Genomic DNA, 20,875 nt, shown 5'->3' with positions numbered 1-20,875 from the left:
TTGAGGTTAATTAAGATATTTACATTTCTTTCAAGGTGCAAATCTCTTGACCATGTGAAGTAAATTTCCCTTAGTAGGAGTCTTTTATAATGCAATAAAGACTATGCTGTTGTTATTGTAGCCTAGGTTACAATGAGACATCAGTATGGTTTCTGGAAAGCTAAATCCAAATCAAGGTACTCTTTAGGTTCTCTGACTTGAGTCCTCATCTAGCATATTCTCTTCTAGACCCAACCAGATTAGACATGAAATTATGAGTAAAGAGCATTTTATTAAAAAAAAATAGCAAGGTAAATAGGAATATCTGGGACATATTAAGCATTAATAAACATTTGTTGATTTGAGCAAGGAAACATATTCCTAACTTCAAAAAATACACATAAAGACACTCTTCCACAGCCGGGTGTCAATTAATAGTCAATAAAGATTTATTAAGTTCCTATTATGTGTCAGGGACTGTGCTAAGCCAGGAGATACAAATATGAAAAAGAAAGACAGTCCCACCCCTCCAGGTGCTTATAATCTAATTGGAGGAAACAGCACACAAAAGAAAACTGAAAAGTAGGAGAAAGGGAGGGACAAGGAGGAAGATACCCAACTGGGAGATGGAAGACCCATAGTGGAGAAACTGATTAAGTCCAAAATAAACACAACCACATTGGAAATGAGGAGACAGGAGACCTATAAGGAAGGTGTTAGGATACTCGTAGTCAACTCTAGGCAAACCATGCTCCTAGGAAGAACCTCACTGCCACCGAATCTTCCAAGAATTGTCTATGCCTATGTCTTCTAGGCTGCCTCCTCCATCAAACTGCTACTGACATCCACTGCTTCTCTAACGAATTACAGTTGCTGGGGTGTTTTTGGTTTTGCTTTTCTTTCTTTCTCCTTAGAAGAGTGTTTGGCAGCACAACAAGGTTACCTCAGGCCAAATTTGTCTTTTTTTTTTTGGTTTGTTTTCTGTTTTATCCTTAACGGAAACTCTCTCAGGCCAGTTTTCTTTCGGGATTGGGATTAAGTCAAATCCTTTCAACTTCCATCCTGCCCCTGACAGCTAGCCCCAGACATGCAGGTTATGCTGGAATATTATTCAACAATTAACACAAGATCAGGAGCAGGATAAAGTTTGCATTCTTTGTTCTCTGGCAATTCTTGAGTAACTGCTGTACTGAATTTAGGTTTTGGGGCAGTCACTTGGTCCAAGATATGTCTGAATCTTTGCAATAATGAGTTAAGTTATCATGGACTCCATTTGTATTTCATTATAGTGTGATATCACTGAGAAATGAAGTTTTTGAGGGATTTAAAAAATAATTATGAACATGCATTTTAATCTAAAGAGGTATATTTCACTAGCCTTGTTTCCATGTAAAAACCCAGTATAGTTTTAGTGAGAATTCTGTGATAGATGGGAAATATCATTAGCTTCTTCCCTCCACCCCCAAAGAAAATACATTTGTTAAATACACTTTTACAGACATTCTAATGAGGGAGATTGCCTGATATAAACAAGCAGTGAGAACAGTGAGAAATATTTATGTATCAAGTTATGCACTCCTTTTAAGCTCCAATCAATGTACACTAGAGGAGAGAATCATAATGCTGCGATGCAAAGAGAAGCCTAGGCCTCTGCCCTGCATTCTGTATTCTTCCCATAATTCTATTATGTGTTATTACTCAATAAACATCTATTGGTCTTTGACTGACTGCTCACTGATTTCTGCCTTCATGAGGAATAGTAAAATCATTCATAGGTATTCTTGTTTTGATTATGAACATTCTGTAAAACTTTTACAAGCTAACATGTGCATATTTTTTAGACTTGGCATGATTTCTGTGGACAGATTAAGTGCATAATACTCAACATTTTGGGGAGATTGCTAGTCCTGAAGGATGTATGTTTCATCATGGGATGGAACTCCTATTAACTTTGCCTTTTCACTTCCTGTCTCCCAAACTGAGAATGCTTTTCTTCCTCATCTCTGCCTCTTGTCTAACCCTGGAATCTTTCAAGACTCCACCAAAACCTCACCTTCTGCAAAAGGCTTTCCCTACCCAGACCCCCCACCTACTAGTGCCTTCCCTCTGAGGTCATCTTTTATGTGCACTATATATACATAATTATTTGCATGTGTCTCCCTCATTAGGATGTGATCTTCCTTAAGTCAGGGACCATGTTTTGGCCTTTCCCACTTACTAAGCTTGTAGGAAGTGCTTAATAAATCCTTGTTGACTGATTGACTTTAGATATGCAGACCATGGTCCAGCTATGATTTAGCCTTATATACTTGCCTGAGTCAGACACATAGAGATCAAGTGGTGATGCTGCTAGGACGAATCAGAGGCAGGATTTTAAGGTCTTCTTGGACCCAAGTGTAGTTTTCTGTCCATTATTCCCTAAGAAAATAACCTTCTGGGGAAGATGTACCAATCTGAGTTTTCAAGCTGCTACTGTCAGCCTCTTGTTTGCTCTGTGACCTTTGCATCCACAGACACAGTAATTAAAATATCTTTACCTGTCATTTTATCTGCAACTTTCAATAATTCCTCCTAGCATATTTCACAGACTTGTCCTTGTCTCAATTAAGAACTAATGCTTACAAAGCATCCCTCTGTAAATGATTTCATAGCATCTCCCAATGCATAGATCTATTTGACCTCAAAACTATCCTGTAATATTGGTAGGGACAAATGTCTGGGAATAAGTTTGGAAAACAAACTATGAGAAATTAGTTCTATGCTCATCATTGGCAAGCTATGAGAAGCAATATGGCATGAAGTATAATGTTGTGTTAAGATCCAGGAGACCTAGGTTCAAATCCTGCTAGTGTTGTGATGATGGGTCAGTTATATAACTTCTTAGAGCTCCACTTTCCTCCTCAGTAAAACAGAAATGATAACAATGACACTGCATACCTCCCACATGGTTGTCGTGAGGCAAGCACTTTCAAAACCTTAAAATGCTATATTGATATGAATTTTTCAAGAGTAAATTTTACATTATATGTATTGAGATTAATATACTATGGAATCAAAATGAGATATGCTTGGGGCAGCTAGGTTGCACAGTGGTTAGAGCACTGGCTCCGAACACAGGAGGACCTGAGTTCAAATCTGGCCTCAAACCAAACACTTGACACTTATTAACTGTGTGATCCTGAGGTTAAGTCACTTAACCCCAATTGCCTAAAAAAAAAAAAGAGAGAGATATGCTTGACTCAGGCTTTCCTCCTCAACTTCTGCTCTCATATTAGATTACTTCAACACAAATCTATAATATATATATATATATATTTTCCTTAACTAAGAAGTTAAGGTATTTGAGGGAATATCAATATACAAATATAAATTTTACATATATGTGTATGTATGTGTGTATATATATACATATACATATCTATATCTATCTTTATCTCTCTCTATGTGTGTGTATATAAATACGTTGCCCCCTTCATTGTATCATTTATCTTGTCCTACCAAGCTTAAGCTTTGGTAGTTTGTGAAACACACTTTCACAGATATTTTAGTGAGGGAGATTGCCTGATATAAACAAGTAATGAGAGCAGTGAGAAAGATTTATGTATCAAGTTATGCGCTCCTTTTAAGATCCAGTCAATGTATACTGGAGGAGAGGACCGTAATACTATGATGAGAAGAGAAGCCTAGGCCTCCGCCCTGCATTCTGCATTCTTCCCACAATTCCACTATGTGTTACTATTCAATAAACATCTATTGATCTTTGACTGACTACTCACTGATTTCTGCCTTTGCTCTTATTTACATACTACTGAATGAACCAAGAGAATTATTGAAACCATGGTAACTGGGACCCCTACAAATTTGTGGTACATAATCTCAACTGGACAATCACTATGACAAGGCATTCTTTTCATACCTCCCTAATTGATTCGTTATCTTAGTCAGCTTTTCTAAATTTTTTCATCCTGTCTCAAGCTTCCTCTTCACCCTCTCAACTGAGAACCTTGTGGAATATTTCACTGGAACAAATTGAGGCCATTCATGAGAGTTCCTTCTTCTTCCCTCCTCTTCATCGTATGTCACTCAGTTATTTTCTGTCATTATCTCCTCCTTTGCCCCTGTCTCACATGAAGAGGTATGCCAAGGCAAACCCCTTTCATGTATATATGATACCATTCCATGGCATCTTCTCCAGCAGATTTCCCTCTTGTTCATCTCTATTTCATCACTAATCTTAAGTCTATTTCTAACTACTGGTTCCTTGCTGCCAACAAACCCACCCATGTCTCCTCCGTCTCCTCCCCACCAAACTTTACTGTATCCCTCCATCAAAAAGCCAACGATTGTCCCATATCTCTCCTGCCTTTTGAGGTGAAATTCCTTGAGAAGACTTTCTATGATCACTGTCTCCATTTTTTTCCCTTTCATTCTCTTCATAATTATATTCAGTCTGGCTTCTGACTTCATTATTCAACTGAAAGTACTCTCTCTACAAAGTTACTAATGATTCCTTAATTGCTAAACCTAAGGGTCTTTTCTCAACCCTTATCCTTCTTTACCTCTCTGCAGTTTTAGACTCTGTTGATCAACTTGTTCTCCTTGTACTCTTGTTTTTCTAGAATTTTAGCATGTCTTTCTCTCTTGTTCTATTACTACCTTTTTAACTTCTCCTAAGTAGATCATGTCCACCAACCATGATCATCCTGTAAGAATCTGACCTAGGTACTTTTCTCTTTATACTATTTCACTTTTTGATCTCAGCTCCAATGGATTAAATTATCATCTCTATGCAAATCATTCTCAGATCTATTTGTCTACCTTAACTTCTCACCTGACCTCCAGTTTCATATATTCAGCTACTTCCTGGACATCTCAAATCGAATATATTCAAAACTGAGCCCATTATCTTTTGTCCCAAACCATTCCTTCTTCATAACTTTTCTCTTACTGTTGAGGACACTACCATCCTCTCAGTCACCAACGCTCACAACCTGGGTGTCATCTTCAATTTCTTATTCTTATTCTCCTTATTCACAGCTCCCATATCCAAATCTATTGCCAAATCCTGTTTTTACTTTTCTAATGTCTCTTGCAAATGACCACCTCTCTCTGACACTGCCAGCACCCTGGTGCAAGTCCTCATCACTACATGTCTCAAAGGACTAGTGAAATAACCTCCTGTTGATCTTTCTGCTTCAAGTCTCTCCCAACTCTAGTCCATACCTCACTTAGGAATTGTACTGATTTTTCACTGCCCCTGCACAATAAACTCCAGTGGATCCCTATCACCTCCCAAGTCAAATATAAAACTCCGTGATTGTTTTCAGAGCTCTTCATAATCTAGCCCCTTACTACCTTTCCCACCTTATTACACCCTATCTTTTCCTCCCCTTGCTCAGTGTACTATGCAATCCAGTGCCACCAGCTTCCATGCTGTTTCTCACATGAGACACTCCATTTCCCAGCTCCATGCATTTGCACTGGCTGGATTCTCTGGGTTCCTTTGAGTCCTAGTTAATACCCCACCTTTTATAAGAAGCTTTTTGCAATCCCCCTTAATGTTAGTGTATTCCCTCTTTTGATTACCTTTGAGGCGTATTGCATATCTCTTGTTTGCACATAGCTGTTTATGTTGCCTCCTACATTATATTTTGGCTTTCTTAGGAGCATTTTTTATCCTTATTTTGGATCCCCAGTATTTAGCATAGTACTTGACACATAGTAGGTGCTTAATGAAAAGTTTTTTGGATTAATTGAGATAAAGAACTGTTTATTCTGTTTGATAAAAGTTCATTTAAAAATAAAAAAAAAATCTTCTTTAGTTAACTAAGTATTGGTTGATATTCAACAGCTATCACCTTGAGATTAATCTGTCTTTTTGCATTTTCCTTTTATTCTTTGGCAAACCCTAGCATCTCTATTTGATTTGCAGCCACATTTCAGTTTGTTATTTCTGACAAAAAAAAATCTTCAAGAATATCATGATGTTTTGTTCTTCCTGACTCATTTATTTTTGAAAAATTATTACCCAAACTCGTTTCCCTCTGTACCTTCTTCATGTTCTCCCAATTCAAATCTGAATTGTCCTCCAAGCCCCTATTCATGTTCTCTGAATGCTAAGCATTCAGAGTCTGTGACAATGAGTGGAGCTTCTAGTATTTTTTCCAGACATACAGCCTATTCTCAGCTAGCCTTCATATCCATGTGTCCCATGTGCTAAATAAAAAGCAATATCTTTAATGAAACTTTAAATAGGCAACAGAAATTTTGGGAAAGACTGTCATTAGCTTCACATTAACATTTGTGTTGGGTGATGGGGGGTAATTGAAGGAGCATGGGAATCAAGAACTAGGACATTGAAGTTCTAAGTAAGGCTCTGCCAGAAACTAATGGAGGACCTTGCTCAAGCCCCTGACCTTCCCTAGGGCTTAGTGACCTCCTTTTCCATTTTGAGATTCTCACCAACTCTAAAGTGACCCAAATTTACAAAAGGGATTGGATAGAAAAAAATTTAAGAGATGGAATGACTAATCTCTTTTTCCATGAATTCATCACTCCTCAGTTTAATTCTTTCTTTAATTGCAGGTGGAGGTTTTCACAGTTAAAGCAGTGCACCTTGGTAAACTACATCAGATTATTCTTGGATTCCAGAGTTTGAAAAAAGGTACAGTGAATTCAGAATACAAAATAATTGTCTGCACATTGACTGTACAGCTTGTAATACACTAAATATATTGGAAATTTAATGAGGGGTTGTAACTTTAATTCACCACATTATTTTGATAGGTTAATTTGGTATTGTTCCTATGTAGGGATATGCAGGAGATTTTTACAAAGCCTACATCAAATCTGTCTATCACTAAGCAATGAAATAAATATAATGGGGTGTTAAGGGAAGCACATTCATTCTATACTAATCTGAAAGTCTTATAAATCTCATTATGAAATCTGGTCCATTTCACCCCCCCCCCAATCTTTTGACAAAGCAAAATAGCATCAAATTGTAGTAGAGTAGCCTCATAAGATGGTTTTGTTTGATGAAATGTCCTAGTAGGCTTTTATAAAGCCTGTTTGTAACTCTTTTAAAAAATAACCCATGTTTCTCAAAGGAAGAATATGCTTCAAAGAATTGAGAATTTATGTAGGTCTCAGAGGTTGCTGACTCTGTGCACAACACATACACAGAGTTGTGTAACTTTGGATTCTAGACTGCCAGATTCAGGCCTCCTTACTGACCTTCCTTTAACAGTTATAAAAATTATCAGCATAGAATAATGGATATTCTTTGTGTCATTCACTGAAAGAACAGAGAAGGGAAAATGGTAAAAATGTGAAGTTACTTGAAATTGCTGATTACCCTTTCTAGGCCCTACCACTTAAATCTGCTAGTGTTTTATATTCATAGTTTTGAGAGAAAGGGGGCAATTAGGTGGCACAGTGGATAGAGGGCCAGCCCTGGAGTCAGGAAACCTCATTTTCTGAGTTCACATCTGCAGACACATACTAGCTGTGTGACCCTGGGCAAGTCACTTAACCCTGTTTGACTCAGTTCCTCTTCTGTAAAATGAGCAGGAGAAAAAAATGGCAAACAACTCTAGGATCTTTGCCAAGAAATCCCCAAATGGGGGTCACAAAGAGTCAGACATGACTGAAAATGACTGAACTACAAAAATGAGAGAATGGACACCTAGAATTAAAAAAAAAATCATTCTAACGAATTTACTGTCCCTCATCTTCCCATATCCAATATGTTGCCAAGACCTATTGATTTTACCTTTGTAACATCTCTCACCTAAAGCCTCTTCTCTCCTCTGATCATCCCTAATACTTTGTTCAGTGTTTATCAAATAGTAGGTGCTTACTAAATGTTTAATTACTAACTGAATATTAAACTCACTGTACTTTGCTTTATCAGAATTGGCATTTAGGATACACAGGTTATATTTCCAGTTCTGACATTTAATTTCTGTGACTTTAGCTTAATCATTTTAACTTTGTCCTCTGTTTAGAAACATAAATGTGTAATGGAGGAATGAATATAATCACAAAGACTGGACTTATTGGTCAGTCACACATTATATATGTGTGTGTATGTGTATGTGTATATGTGTGTAAGCACATATATGTATACATGAGAGACAGGGGTGAGAGGTGACACTGGCACTTGATTAGAGGATCCTTCCCTCCCCAAATTCATTTACATACATGTACTTATACATATATATGTATATGTATATATGTATATATATGCACACACATAAGTGTACATACCTGCATCTAAAATATGTATACATAGTGCACATACATATGCAATATGTCGCTAATGTGTATACATGCATGTGCATTTATAATACAACACACATATACATACATACATACATATATATGAGAAAGAGTCAGTCACAAGGGTAGTAAAAAGTAGAGCTGAAAATATAATCTATGCATTCTGAATTAAAATTCTGACAAAGCAAGATGCCTTTAGATTTATATAAAAGTAAATTCATTTAAAATTATGTCTGTTTATAGATATTAGTTCTTGTGTAACTGTGAATATGAAACACTGATAGGTTTAAGTGGTAAGGCTTGGTAATTGGCAATATCAAGAATCTTGACATTTTTACCACTTTTTCCATTTTAAAAAATGTCAGGCAAGGATAAAAAGAAAACCCATTTGTCTCTTTAGGATGAATACACATATAATATACATGTGTTTATCCATATGTATTATAAGCATAGATAAACTATTGTGCTTTCTTTGTGTTCTTTACTAGAATGACAAATAGGGAAAAGGACAATGTAATGTATAGGGAAAAAGCGGTGGTTTGGACCCATGATCCTATGATTTTATCAATGTGGAAAATTTCCTAATGTAGAAACTTTCTCCACCAAAGAAGATCTTCAGTTTGTCTATAACTGACAATCTGAGTTGCCTGTGACACTGAATTTAGGTAACTTGCCCATAATTACATGGTTCTGTATCAGAGGAGAGAGACCTCAAATCCTGATCTTCTTGTCCTCAAGGCTGACTCTCCCTGCACTAGCTTTCCCTATGCTATCATGTTGTCTCCTTTAGATATCCCATAATTTGTTAAAAAATAATTCTACTGCATCTGTTTAAAGAAAAATTGTTAAAATCACACAACATATGCTACTTCAACTAGGTTCCTCCCTAACAAAAGGTTGTCACATCTCTTTAGTGGCCCAAAGAAATAGCAGTGCTGATATAGTTACAATAAATTTCCTACAAGGATTACTAAGTCATTATATTACACCAAAATTCCATTACAATCATTTATTTCTTTCTCCCACCCCACCTTTAAAGTTCCTAATTGTATGCTAAGTTCTCACTTGCTAATTTACTATGCTCTTTGCAATGTCTTCAGGGAGCTGAAGAGAGAGGATCTGAAATACATCTCATTTATTCTTGACTCATATTTCAACTCCTATTATCTTTTGCTACTTTACACATCCTGAACTCTGTACAATGCCCACAAAAGCAAAACTAACCCAGTGGTCCATGGACTTGGAGGTGTGTGCCTTAGTTTCTCCCCGATTGCTGTCAGAACATATCTTTTTAAATTTCCTTTTATTGATTCACTTCTGAAAAGCTGAAAGGCTAGGCATCACTTCTCTGAGATAAGGAATGTGATTTCTACCAAAGTATTCATTATACAAAAAATAATATGCTACAATGAAAATTTATGAACGTATGGGTTGCTGTGGTACAAAGGACTTCGATTTCTTCTGAGAGAGGTGATATGCTGTGCAAATATAAAAAAGGTCTTAAAAATGTAGATTGCTAAGCCATGATTTTTGACTTTTTATTTCAAGCATTGTGTATGACCTATTGAATTTACTGAATGATGAAGCCATTGTCCTAGAAAGTAATAATATGACAAATATACCCTCCAATGTACCAATGATGCCTTTTTGAAAAGAAAATGATTAATTTGGGCACTGGTTGCTATTATTTCTGGACAATTGTTTCCCAGCAAATCTTATTGGACTTTTTAAATTCCTGACATTCGCCATCATAATTTTGGCAGATGATACTATTTGTTTGTCGTAAAGAAGATACTTCCTCTTTTTTTAATTAGAGAAAATTAAAGCCTTAATCATTTGTCATGTAATGTGAAGAAGCTTTCCCAGGTTAGGATTTACCCAGACATGTTGAGAAGTGTGACCTACAGTTGGGTATCATCTAGTACAATGGAACTCACAGTGTTGTTTTCAGCAAGGCTATATGATGCCTGTTTTCTTAGACTTTTTTTATCCCTAAAAATTAATTTTCTTTTTCTTTTGCCTATCTCCTCTCAAACTTGTCACAACCATGCATTTATGATATAATTCAATTTTTAAAAAGTCATTCTTTTACAAATTTTCTATTCTTTTTATGTTATTTAGTTCAGCTCAATAAATGTCTCTTACACACAAGCTATGTGCAGTAAAAACATTAGCTAGGCACTTAGGTATACAATGATGAAACAAAACAGGATTTACACAAGTGAAGCATAAGATCTGAGAGTTGTACAAATCATAATAAGAGTGCATACAGAAATAAGATCAGGCAGCATAGTGTAGTGGATAGGGAACTGGGTTTGGAGTTAGAAGGCAGAAGACCTTAATTCAAATCCTGGCCCTTCAGCACCACCAAGTCACTAAATTTTCTGGGCCTCAAATCCTCACCTTTAAAATAAAGAAATAGGGCTGTGACTGCATGTTGCTTCCATCTCTTAAATTTTCGTAAATCAGAGTAGACTAAGAAATTCAATAAGGGAAAGAGTAGATTTTATTATCTCCAAAGAGGCTGTAAGATTGTTCTACAAAATTAAAAATAACTAGTTTTTAAAAGTGAAAAGTTTTCACTTTGAAAAATGAAAAATTCCATCATACAGGTTATTCTATTGACTTGCTGATTAATAATGAATAAATGTTTGTTCTTTGACTGTTAGAGCTGGGACGTATCTTAAAGATCATTCAGTTTAACCCTTTTATTTTATGGATGAGGAATCCGAGATAGTAGAGTGGTAGGGATATGTCCAAGGTCATATTCCTAGTTAATAGCAGAGCCAGGAGGGAGATCTGACTGACCTTTGACCAACTATGACCAAAATTACTGATGGTTAACCAAATTCAAGTTTTAAAACATAGAATCAAATGATTAAATTTATTTATGTCTAGAAATACAGACTTAATTAGGAGCTCTCTTTAACACAATTTGTCTATAACTGACAATCTGAGTTGCCTGTGACACTGAATTTAGGTAACTTGCCCATAATTACATGGTTCTGCATCAGAGGAGAGAGACCTCAAACTCTGATCTTCTTGTCCTCAAGGCTGACTTTCCCTGGACTAGCTTTCCCTATGCTATCATGTTGTCTCCCTTAGATATCCCATAATTTGTTAAAAAATAACTAAATAGCTAACTAAATAACTAAATAAATAGTGTCTTCTTAGCATTATGAGGGAGTGAACAAATCTTCCATTTATTTTTTAAAAAATTAATATTTATTTATTTTTAACATTCTTTTCTTTTTAAATTTTGAGTTCCAAATTCTCTCCCTCCCTCCTACCCCTCCCCCATCCACTGAAAAGGCAAATAATACAATGCCAATTAAACATGCAAAAATCATGTAAAATATTTCTATATTAGCTATATTTTTAAAAAGTAAGAAAATAAATGCTTCAATATGCAGAGTTCATCAGTTCTCTCTCTGAAAGTGGATAACATTTTTCATCAGGAGTCCTTTGGAGTTGTCTTGAATCATTGTACTGATCAGAGTAGCTAAGTCTTTCATAGTTGATCATCATTACAACATTGCTGTTACTGTGTACAATGATCTGCCGGTTCACTTCACTTTGCATTGTATTCATATAGATCTTGCCATGTTTTTTTTTTTAATGAAACCATCCCCCTCATCATTTTTTATCACACAATAGTATTCAATCACAATCATATGCCACACCTTGTTCAGCCATTCTCCAATCGATGACATCCCTTAGATTTCCAATATTATCCACCACAAAAAGAGATGCTATAAACATTTTTATACATGTAGGTCTTTTCCTTTTTTCTTTTATCTCTTTGGGATATAAACCTAGTAGTGGTATTGCTGGGTCAGAGGGTATGCAGTTTTATAGCCCTCTGGGCAGAATTTCAAATTGCTCTCCAGGATGACTGGAACAATTCACAAGTCCACCAACAGTGCATTAATGTCCCACTTTTTCCACCTCCCCTCCAACATTTGATATTTTCCTTTTCTGTCGTTTTAGCCAATCTGATATGTATGAGGTGGTATTGATGGGGTATGGGCCCAAGCTGAGACCTTTGCCCCTTGCTCCAAAAAAGAATTTGGCTCTCATTTGTCTATGGGCCCCAGAAAACCCTTATGCTTCATTCAACTGGCCTTTCCTTATCTCTTATCCTTATTCTGATCTTTCCCTAAGGAAGAAGCCTAGTCTTTGATCCTACCTTTGATTTTATCAACCTCTTTCTTCCAGTTTTTTGTTACCCTGATAAAAGCCTAGTCCTTCATTGTCTATTCTCGGGTGACCCTACCCAGATACTCCCATTCTCCCTAAACTCCTTCCCCAGTCACCCAGATCCTTTTCCCAGCTTCTCCTTTAGTCACCCAAAATTACTTGAGTAGTATATAAGATCCACCCTAGCCCCCATTTAAATGCTGAGACTTTCTCATGTCTGCTCATCCTTATGGGCATCACTAATGTTCAGATTCCTTAAGAATCTGACCTGTATGGTTTATCTCTAATAAACTTTTCTCTGGCTGAAAGATTTGGGTTGAATTCATTTAGGCAGAGCCCGGGTGTCATGATCTCAGGGTCGCAGCACCCCTAAATCTCTAGACCTCAGCACCTCAGAGTTGTTTTAAATTGTATTTCTCTAATCAATGGTGATTAAAAGCCTTTTCATATGGCTTTAGATACCTTTGATTTCTTCTTCTGAAAATTGCCTGATCATATTCTTTGATCACATATCAGTTCAGGAATGGCTCTTATTATTTTTATATTTGACTCAGTTTTATGTTAAGTATATATTAGAGAAATGAGGTGTTTATGAGAGAATCATGCTGCAAAGTTTTTTTTTTATATTACTTCATTGTCTCTGGTACCTTTCAGCAAAATGTAGTTTCCCTGATGATCTCTTTCAATTAGTTCTATTTTTGCTTTTGCTATGTCTAAGGTCATGATTGCTGCCTCCACCTTTTTTACTTCAGCTGAAGCATATTAGATTCTGCTCCAGCCCTTTATTTTAACTCTGTTTGTATCTTTCTCTTCCATTTATTTTAATCAGATAATTGGTTTTTGGATGAAGTTATTATAAAGGAAGGACACACCTCTGTCATCACTCATATCTTTGCTCATCAAAACTGGATCAGCAAGCGTTCAGAAAAAGGATTTAGTGAAGTTATAATTCCACTGAAAGGTAATACCAGTTTTGTTATTTGGATGCCACTATGCCATTGCTCAATCTAGAAAAGAATATAATAGTTTCCATTATGCCAATAATTCACCTACAATCCTTGTAGGTCTAAATAGTGCTTCAAATTTCCATATGAACAGGATTCATTAACAAGGATTCAAAGGTTAATTCACTAAAAAATAAATGAAAAGAATAAATTTAGAGGAATATTACCTTGAACTTTGTGTTTTATGTTGTTTCCATACTGTGGAAATAAAAATATCAAGAAAGAAATAAAATGGTGCTTGCAGGTTTAGGTGTTGGTCTGAAAACAATTTATCAAATGTTGCTATGATATTCAGAGGAGGTTCCTGAATATGGTTATCTACCAATGGACTCTGTATAAACTTAAAATAAAGATAATTTGAAGATCAAAATAGTAGAGCTGGATCTCTACCCATTCCCCTCTATTAAAATAACAGAATCTCAGAATATTAGACCTAAAGGAGATGATATTGTCTATCTGCTTTTATTTACAGTTGGGACTGAAGTTGAAAAATATCATAGAAAGGAAGACAAATGATTGAAAATAAGACAGGTATATACTTATATATCTGGTCCACAGACTGAGATCCTGTAACTCAATCCACTGTGACAAAGTTCATGAACATTTTTGTCCTGTTTTGGACTACAGTTTGGCATTAAAATAAACAAAATTAAATAAAAATTAAATTCAATAAAAGGTTATAGAGGCATAGTAAAAAGTAACAGAGATCATCTATTCCAAACCTGTCTTCTTATAGGTGAGGTCACTGAGGTCTTTAGAAGTTAAAGGCTTGTTTAAGGTCCCGAAGCTAGTTGGTGATGGATGTGGGTGCTAGAAATCAGACCTTCTAACACTTAATGTCAAAAGTAAGCTGGCGGTGTAGGTATTCAACATAACCAAGTCCTTATAAATGAGTCCCTATTAGTGACTAATTTTCACATCTTCTTTCTATAATATTATTTATGAAAAAAAAGTACAGTAATGTTCCTTACAATTTCATATATTCTAAAACACAAGATCTATTATATGTATTGTCATTTTAACAAGAATTTGATAGTTTTGCTTATGTGCAATTATGAATTCATTCAACACATAATAAGATGTAATGTAATGTAATTAGAAATTATGTATAATACATGATACTAGTGGAAAGCAAAATTAGCTCCAAACTTATAATTCAACTTCAAATTATATTTTCATAGAGCTTTTTCTCATAAGATAACTGACAGCTGTCTACTGTTCATTAAAAATTACTTCAAAGCCTAGTATCCTATGAGTAAAATGATATAATCTAGGGGAAGGATTGTAAATTAGTCAACCCATTATTTTTCAAGAAATTTGTGAACAATACAATATAGTTCTTTCAATAATGCAGGTGGGGACACATTGCTAATATTATAAATATTGTTTAAAATTCTCAAATTCTTAAATGAAAGCAAGATGAACATTCAAAAATAGAAAATTCTCTACCTCCCCTGGGTTACAATTGGGAATATTGCTGAATTGACCCTATGTATTTCTGTTGTATGAAAACATCCTAAGTGCCTGGTTTTTATTAATGAGGAATTCTCAGAGGAATTAGGCACCATCCAAACCATTGCTTCCTAAACCCCTTATTTCTTCATTATCATAACTCTAAGAGCTTTTATGTATTTTCTTGTTTGATTTTTGCAACAATCTTGTGGAGTAGATAGTGGAAGTATAATCATTTATATTTTCCCAATGAGAAAATTGAAACATTAAATAACTGTTCCCAAATCATACAATTAATTAGTCAAGAATCCAAAAAAAAAAAAAAAGAATTCAAGGTTCTTTTATTACCCCATACTAGTTCACTCACTTGCTCAGAAGGCTCTTCTGGCTCCTTAGATTGGCATTCAAGGACCACCGTAGCCCAACCCTACCCTGCCTAGCCAGCTTTATCTATTTCTTCCCTCTGTGAACCTTTTGCTCCAGCCAGGTCATTTATGAGACTGTTTGCCTCATAAAAACTCCATATGTGGTCTCCACTTCAAGGCTTTACTTGACCTATTTCACTCCCTTTTGTTAATCCAAATTCTTGCTATTTATTTATGGCCTATCTCTAGTCCTGTCTCTTCTAGAAGGCCCTTTTCAAACACCATAGACCCCATTGATTTCTCCCTTCTGTGAAATTCTAGAGTGCATTTTGTCTGAAAGGCCAGTTTTGTCCCTTAATAATGTGATAACTTGCATGATTACTCTTTCATGTGTGTTTTACACATATAGCAGGTACTCCATAAAGAATGATGAAGCTTTTATTTAGTGTGTACTATGTGCCAAGTGCTGTGCTAAGAACTGGGGATACAAGTACAAGCCACTAAGTCAGTCCTTGCCCTCAAGGAACTTACTCTCTAAGGCGGGGAGAAGATAACGCAGAAAGGGGGAGACAGTGAGGGAAATAGGCACACAAAGGCACAGTTTGGAAGTGTTCTACAAGTGATGTGGAGGTCTGGTTCTGTGGAAGATACAGTGAAAGAACATTATTCAGAAACCAAAGTCCCAAAGGCAGAGTCTAGGTTTGGGTGAGAGGAGTATAAGAAGGATACATTTTAAATGAGTGGGTGTGATTTTGGGTTAAGTAGCTTCAAAATTGGAAATGCTTCACTTAAATAGAATTTATGCATCTGTCTAATAAAGATTAGAGTACTTTGAGTTTTTCAAAGCTTCTTTTCATTTGCCCCTCACAACAGCACTATGTGTTAAGTTGTGTTAAGTGCAATAAGTATTTTTTTCTCATTTTATAAATGAATGAACTGAGGATTTGAGAGGTTAAGTTTTTTGTCATACTGTTAAAAATTTCAGAGGCAATATTTGAACCCAGGTCTCTCCTGACTCACTCTCTCTCTCGCTCTCTCATTTTTTTTTAAATTATAGAGGTAAACGTGATCCCTGCAGTGATAAAAGACTCCCAGGTTACCAGCAGAGGTCAGTGGCAAATGTGGCTCTCTGCATCTCCCCTACCAGAAAACATTCCAGATATTCAATTGATTGTATTTGGAATGAGAGGAAAATCTCCTGTACAGAAAATTAAGAACTTGAAAAATGATCCATTTCTGGTAAGTTTACATTAAGATTACCTTTTGTTTATGTCTTACTGGTCTTTCAAATAGTATTTTAATTGGTTGACTGAAAAATAATAACAATGGCATTCAGACTGTCTCTTGTAATTTGCTGTGTCAATTTCACTTACTTGATAAATTTAAAATCACTGAAAAACATGAAGAAATCCTGTAGAGAAATGTGGTCAGTAAAACTTCCAGAATGCTTTTTCAGACATTAAAGGATACAGAAAAATGCAAAATGTCTAAAAATTGTTTTGAATCATTCTGCCAAATCTCAGACACTACCATATCTTGGCTGCCTTCTTGATAATTCAGTCTAGGTGCTTGAAGTTTCCCCCCCAAAGGATGGAGCTTTCTAATGCTTTAGCAAGAGTGTTATAAGGAACTATCACTGCTCATGTGCCATCCTTTTTAGAGATTTCCAGAGACATAAAAAGCATTTAATTATGTTATGGAAAGATCAGTATTCATAAAGTCTTTCTGTTAACTCTAATTTTGTTATTTCATAGTTGCACCTTGATGACATTGGTGACATCACAAAAGTTTCTTTTATATTGCTTGATTCATGTTTGAAGAAAGGAATTAAGCTACACAAGGTACTCTTCTGTGCTGTATATAAGTAATATTTAAATTATTGTAAGAAACATATTCTTTGAATCAAACATTTTTGGAATATTAAATTCTGCATAACTTAGAAATAAATCATTTTCCCAGTAAACATTATTCTGTTTCCAAAGGTGAGTAAGATGTTATAAATCTATGGAGAAAAAGAAAGGCCCTTAGAGGCCTGCATCATTACCTGTCAAGGAAAATACCTCTAATTAAAATTCATGGTCAGGGGTTTGGACTAGAGGGTCAATGAGTTCCCTTCCAGTCCTACATTTTTAAACTGTGATCCTACGACATACAACCCCAAAAGGAGGTGAGATCTAGACATGGAGTATGATGAGAGAGAACATACAGGTTACGCTGAGGCCAGAGCTCTATTCTCTCTCAGGAGCTTTTGCTGATAGGAGAAGGTATTTCCTAGACTACCTCTAAGTACAAGAATATTCTGATGGAGAAAAAATCAAGGATCTCAGGGGCAATGTTAAGGCATTGTGCCTATTCTGCTGCTGGCACCTTCCCTTTTTCTCCCTGTTCATGATGCTGTTTATAGAAGAAGTGTGTAGAGTTTGAAGAAGCTATTTTACCCTCCAAACATAAGAAAGTATATTATTAACACGTGCCAGGCTATGAATTGGAGAACTGAGTGAAATTATAGACACTATTTGAAGTGGAATTTTTACCTGGATATTATCATCTTTCTGGCTTCCATCAATCCCATTCCCATACAAATGTTCTATTTTCCTATCTATTCTGTCTTCTTTTCTCCCTATTTTACCTTTTGTGAGTTATATGCCATTAACATTTATAGAGTGTTCATTGTGTCTAGGATTTTGTGCCACAGCTGTCTATATCACTCATTTGGGACTCAATTTTTGTTTTAATCTTTATTTTTTTGTATTGCTCCACTCTAATGTGAGAATGGTTAGTCTTCCTAACTAGATTATAAATATGCCATACTCCTTGGCATTACTCCCATAATGTAGAATGATGTTATTCAAATAATAGGCACTAAACTAATAAAGACCTCATTGCCTTTTCTCTCACTATTCCCCATCTCATCCTTTCTTTTTCATTTCTCCTTTTCTGAGTATGAATGTCCTTTTCAATATCATGAAAATCCTGCCACACTTAGTTTTTGGATAGAAGATGAATATGAAACATTTGACTTCATGAAATAAAAATTACTGAACTAGAAGGAAGGGATGATTATTTTTGTTCTCATACTAATCTTCATTAGGGATTTGTTGTTAATTCTTGTTCTTGAGGAGAAAAATTAGAATAGGAGTACTGAAAAGATTATATTGAAGGAAAAGATCCTACAAAGTTGAGAATAACTGAACTGAGTTTTTATTTATTTAAAAAAAATCAATTATGTCTAGGCATTTCTTTTGAGAAAACCAGATTTGCCCAAAGAATTTTGAAATACAAATGCATGGAACAAAATGTAGTTAAGACAAGTCAATAGTCATTAGCATAGAGCTCAATAATGTGTTACATTTTGAAAAGAGGGCTATTTCTTTGGAGTTTAACCTTGTTTAAGAGTCTCCAAGTGAAAAAAAGGAGACAAATTCTGACTCTGGATCTTTGAAAAAGAAAGAGTTTAAGGGGCAGCTAGGAGGCACAGTGGATAGAGCACCGGCCCTGAATTCAGGAGGACCTGAGTTTAAATTCGGCCTCAGACACATAACACTTACAAGCTGTGTGACCCTGGGCAAGTCACTTAACCCTCTTGCCTAGTCAAAAAAAAAAAAGAGTTTGCAGAGCAGAAAGGGGAGGCATCAGACCTGGAATAGATTAGTTCTTGTAAGTGGGGTATCACAGGTGAAGGCTATTTATATTATAGGGATGAGAGTGAGAGCACTTCAATCCTTACCCTTAATGACATAGTAATAAAATCAAAACAAAGTAGGGATGTGCCCCTTAGGGCAGTGGAAGGAACTGGGTCTGAGATGAACAGTGAAGTTGAAAAGAAGTCTGCATTAAGCCACAAAATAAAAAAATAAACTGAGGCTGATACATGTTTTTAAAGGGTTTGGGGAAACTTAGTGATTTAGGTCTATGTTGGGAGGGAAGGATGAGATCATGTTTGTCTAAGTAATACAACCTGATACATAGTTATATAGAAAAAGGAATGGGGAGAGGAACATAAAGAAGGGGTAATGGGAAGACTAGGCCTTCATTGGTCTGACTTCCCCTTACACTGAAAAACACACTTAGCAAGAATATTGTGAGTGTTAGTTACCCAGAAAACATTAAATTCAAACAGCAGAAGTGGTAAATATGATCTCAGATAAGGAAAAAGTAAAAATAGATATGGTTAAAGACATGGTCAACAGGCATGCAAGAAAATTTTATATATATAATATATATATATATATATATATATATATATATATATACACATATATAAAATCTAAATGCAAAAGGGAAAGTCTAACTGAAACCAATCAGGAAAGAATGGGGAGTCTGATGCTACTGTATTTCAAAGTATATTATTAAGCAGTTATTATCAAGACTATCTTCTACTGGATTTTGAAAAAAAAATTATTGATCAGTACAAGAAGCTACATAAACAGTACCTAGAAACATATTCAGATAGAAGTCAGTGTTTGCAAAACTCAAGAACACAAACTCCTAGGGAAAGAAGTTTTTTATTTGACAAGCGTAGATGGAAAATGGTCTGGCAAAAAATAGAGTTCACTTAGCATCTCTTTAATAACATATAAATTTAAAGTACATGAATATTCTCAATATAAAACATTGTACCATAAAACAAATTAAAGTAGGATCCAAAGTTACACGTTGCACAATTACAAATGGAGGTTTTTTTTAAATAATAAGGCAAGTAATAGAAAAAAAATCATCAAAGACAAAGTAGCCAATTTGGTTTTATTTTAAACAATTGGGAAAAGCTTTTGCAATCTGTATAGATAGACTAAGAGATGCAATATAGTTTGGAAAAACCTGAATTAAATATCTCTAATAGAATCATTCTCTCCAAAAGGTAATTGAAATAAATATGTAAGAATAAACACCATCCTCCAGCAGACAAGTAGTTAAAGGATGTAAAAAAAAGTTTAAAAAGTAATTCAATCAATAACTATCTGAAAAATGCTCAAAATCAATACGAATCAGTGATATAAAATTTAATTCCATAAGCACTTATTAATTACCTAAGTAGATGATACTGTGCTAGGTGCTGGTAATACAAAGATTTTTTTAAGAGAATACTAATGAATCTTAGTAATCATAAAATATTACCTTATCACCATAAAAATAACAAAGAAGCTAAAAGATAAGAAAACTCATTGTTGGAGGGGGTAAGGTAGAAGTTTTAAAACTTTTTGATCTCAAGACCCTTTTATACTGTTAAAAGTTACTGTGGAGCCCAAAGAACTATTAAGTGGATTATGTCTATCCATTTAGAAATTAAAACATAAAATTTAAAGTATTGTTAATTTATTTAAAATAACAATAATAAACCTATCATGTGTTGACATAAATAGCATGTTTTTATGAAAAATATTTAAAATAATTTTCCAAAACAAAAAAAATTTCGTGAGAATTGTGGCATTACATTGTCTTACATATTTTTCAAATCTCCTTAATGTTTGGCTTATAGAAGACAGATATGAGGGTTGCCTCATATCTGCTTCTGCATTTAATCTGTTGAAATACTTTGTTTTAATTGTATATGAAGAAAATTCAGTCTCACACAGATATATAGTTGTCAAAGAG

General features: G+C 35.1%; 1 protein-coding gene across 1 annotated transcript in view; it reads left to right on the top strand.

Moving 5' to 3' along the window:
• LOC114031725 (lipoxygenase homology domain-containing protein 1-like) overlaps positions 1–20,875 on the top strand; it is a gene marked incomplete at its 3' end in the record, with an annotated part of 576,714 nt that overhangs the window by 510,577 nt on the left and 45,262 nt on the right. The window contains exons 39-42 of the mRNA XM_027846874.1: positions 6,565–6,643; positions 13,292–13,423; positions 16,341–16,522; positions 17,038–17,124. Coding sequence (XP_027702675.1) covers positions 6,565–6,643; positions 13,292–13,423; positions 16,341–16,522; positions 17,038–17,124 — 480 coding nt within the window. The remainder of the gene's footprint in view (positions 1–6,564; positions 6,644–13,291; positions 13,424–16,340; positions 16,523–17,037; positions 17,125–20,875) is intronic.

Source organism: Vombatus ursinus, unplaced genomic scaffold, assembly GCF_900497805.2.
Source record: "Vombatus ursinus unplaced genomic scaffold, bare-nosed wombat genome assembly UNPS02015255.1, whole genome shotgun sequence".
In the NCBI taxonomy this organism is placed as follows: Eukaryota; Metazoa; Chordata; class Mammalia; order Diprotodontia; family Vombatidae; genus Vombatus; species Vombatus ursinus.
Note: the sequence above shows the minus strand (reverse complement) of the source record. Positions and strands in the feature narration are given on the sequence as shown.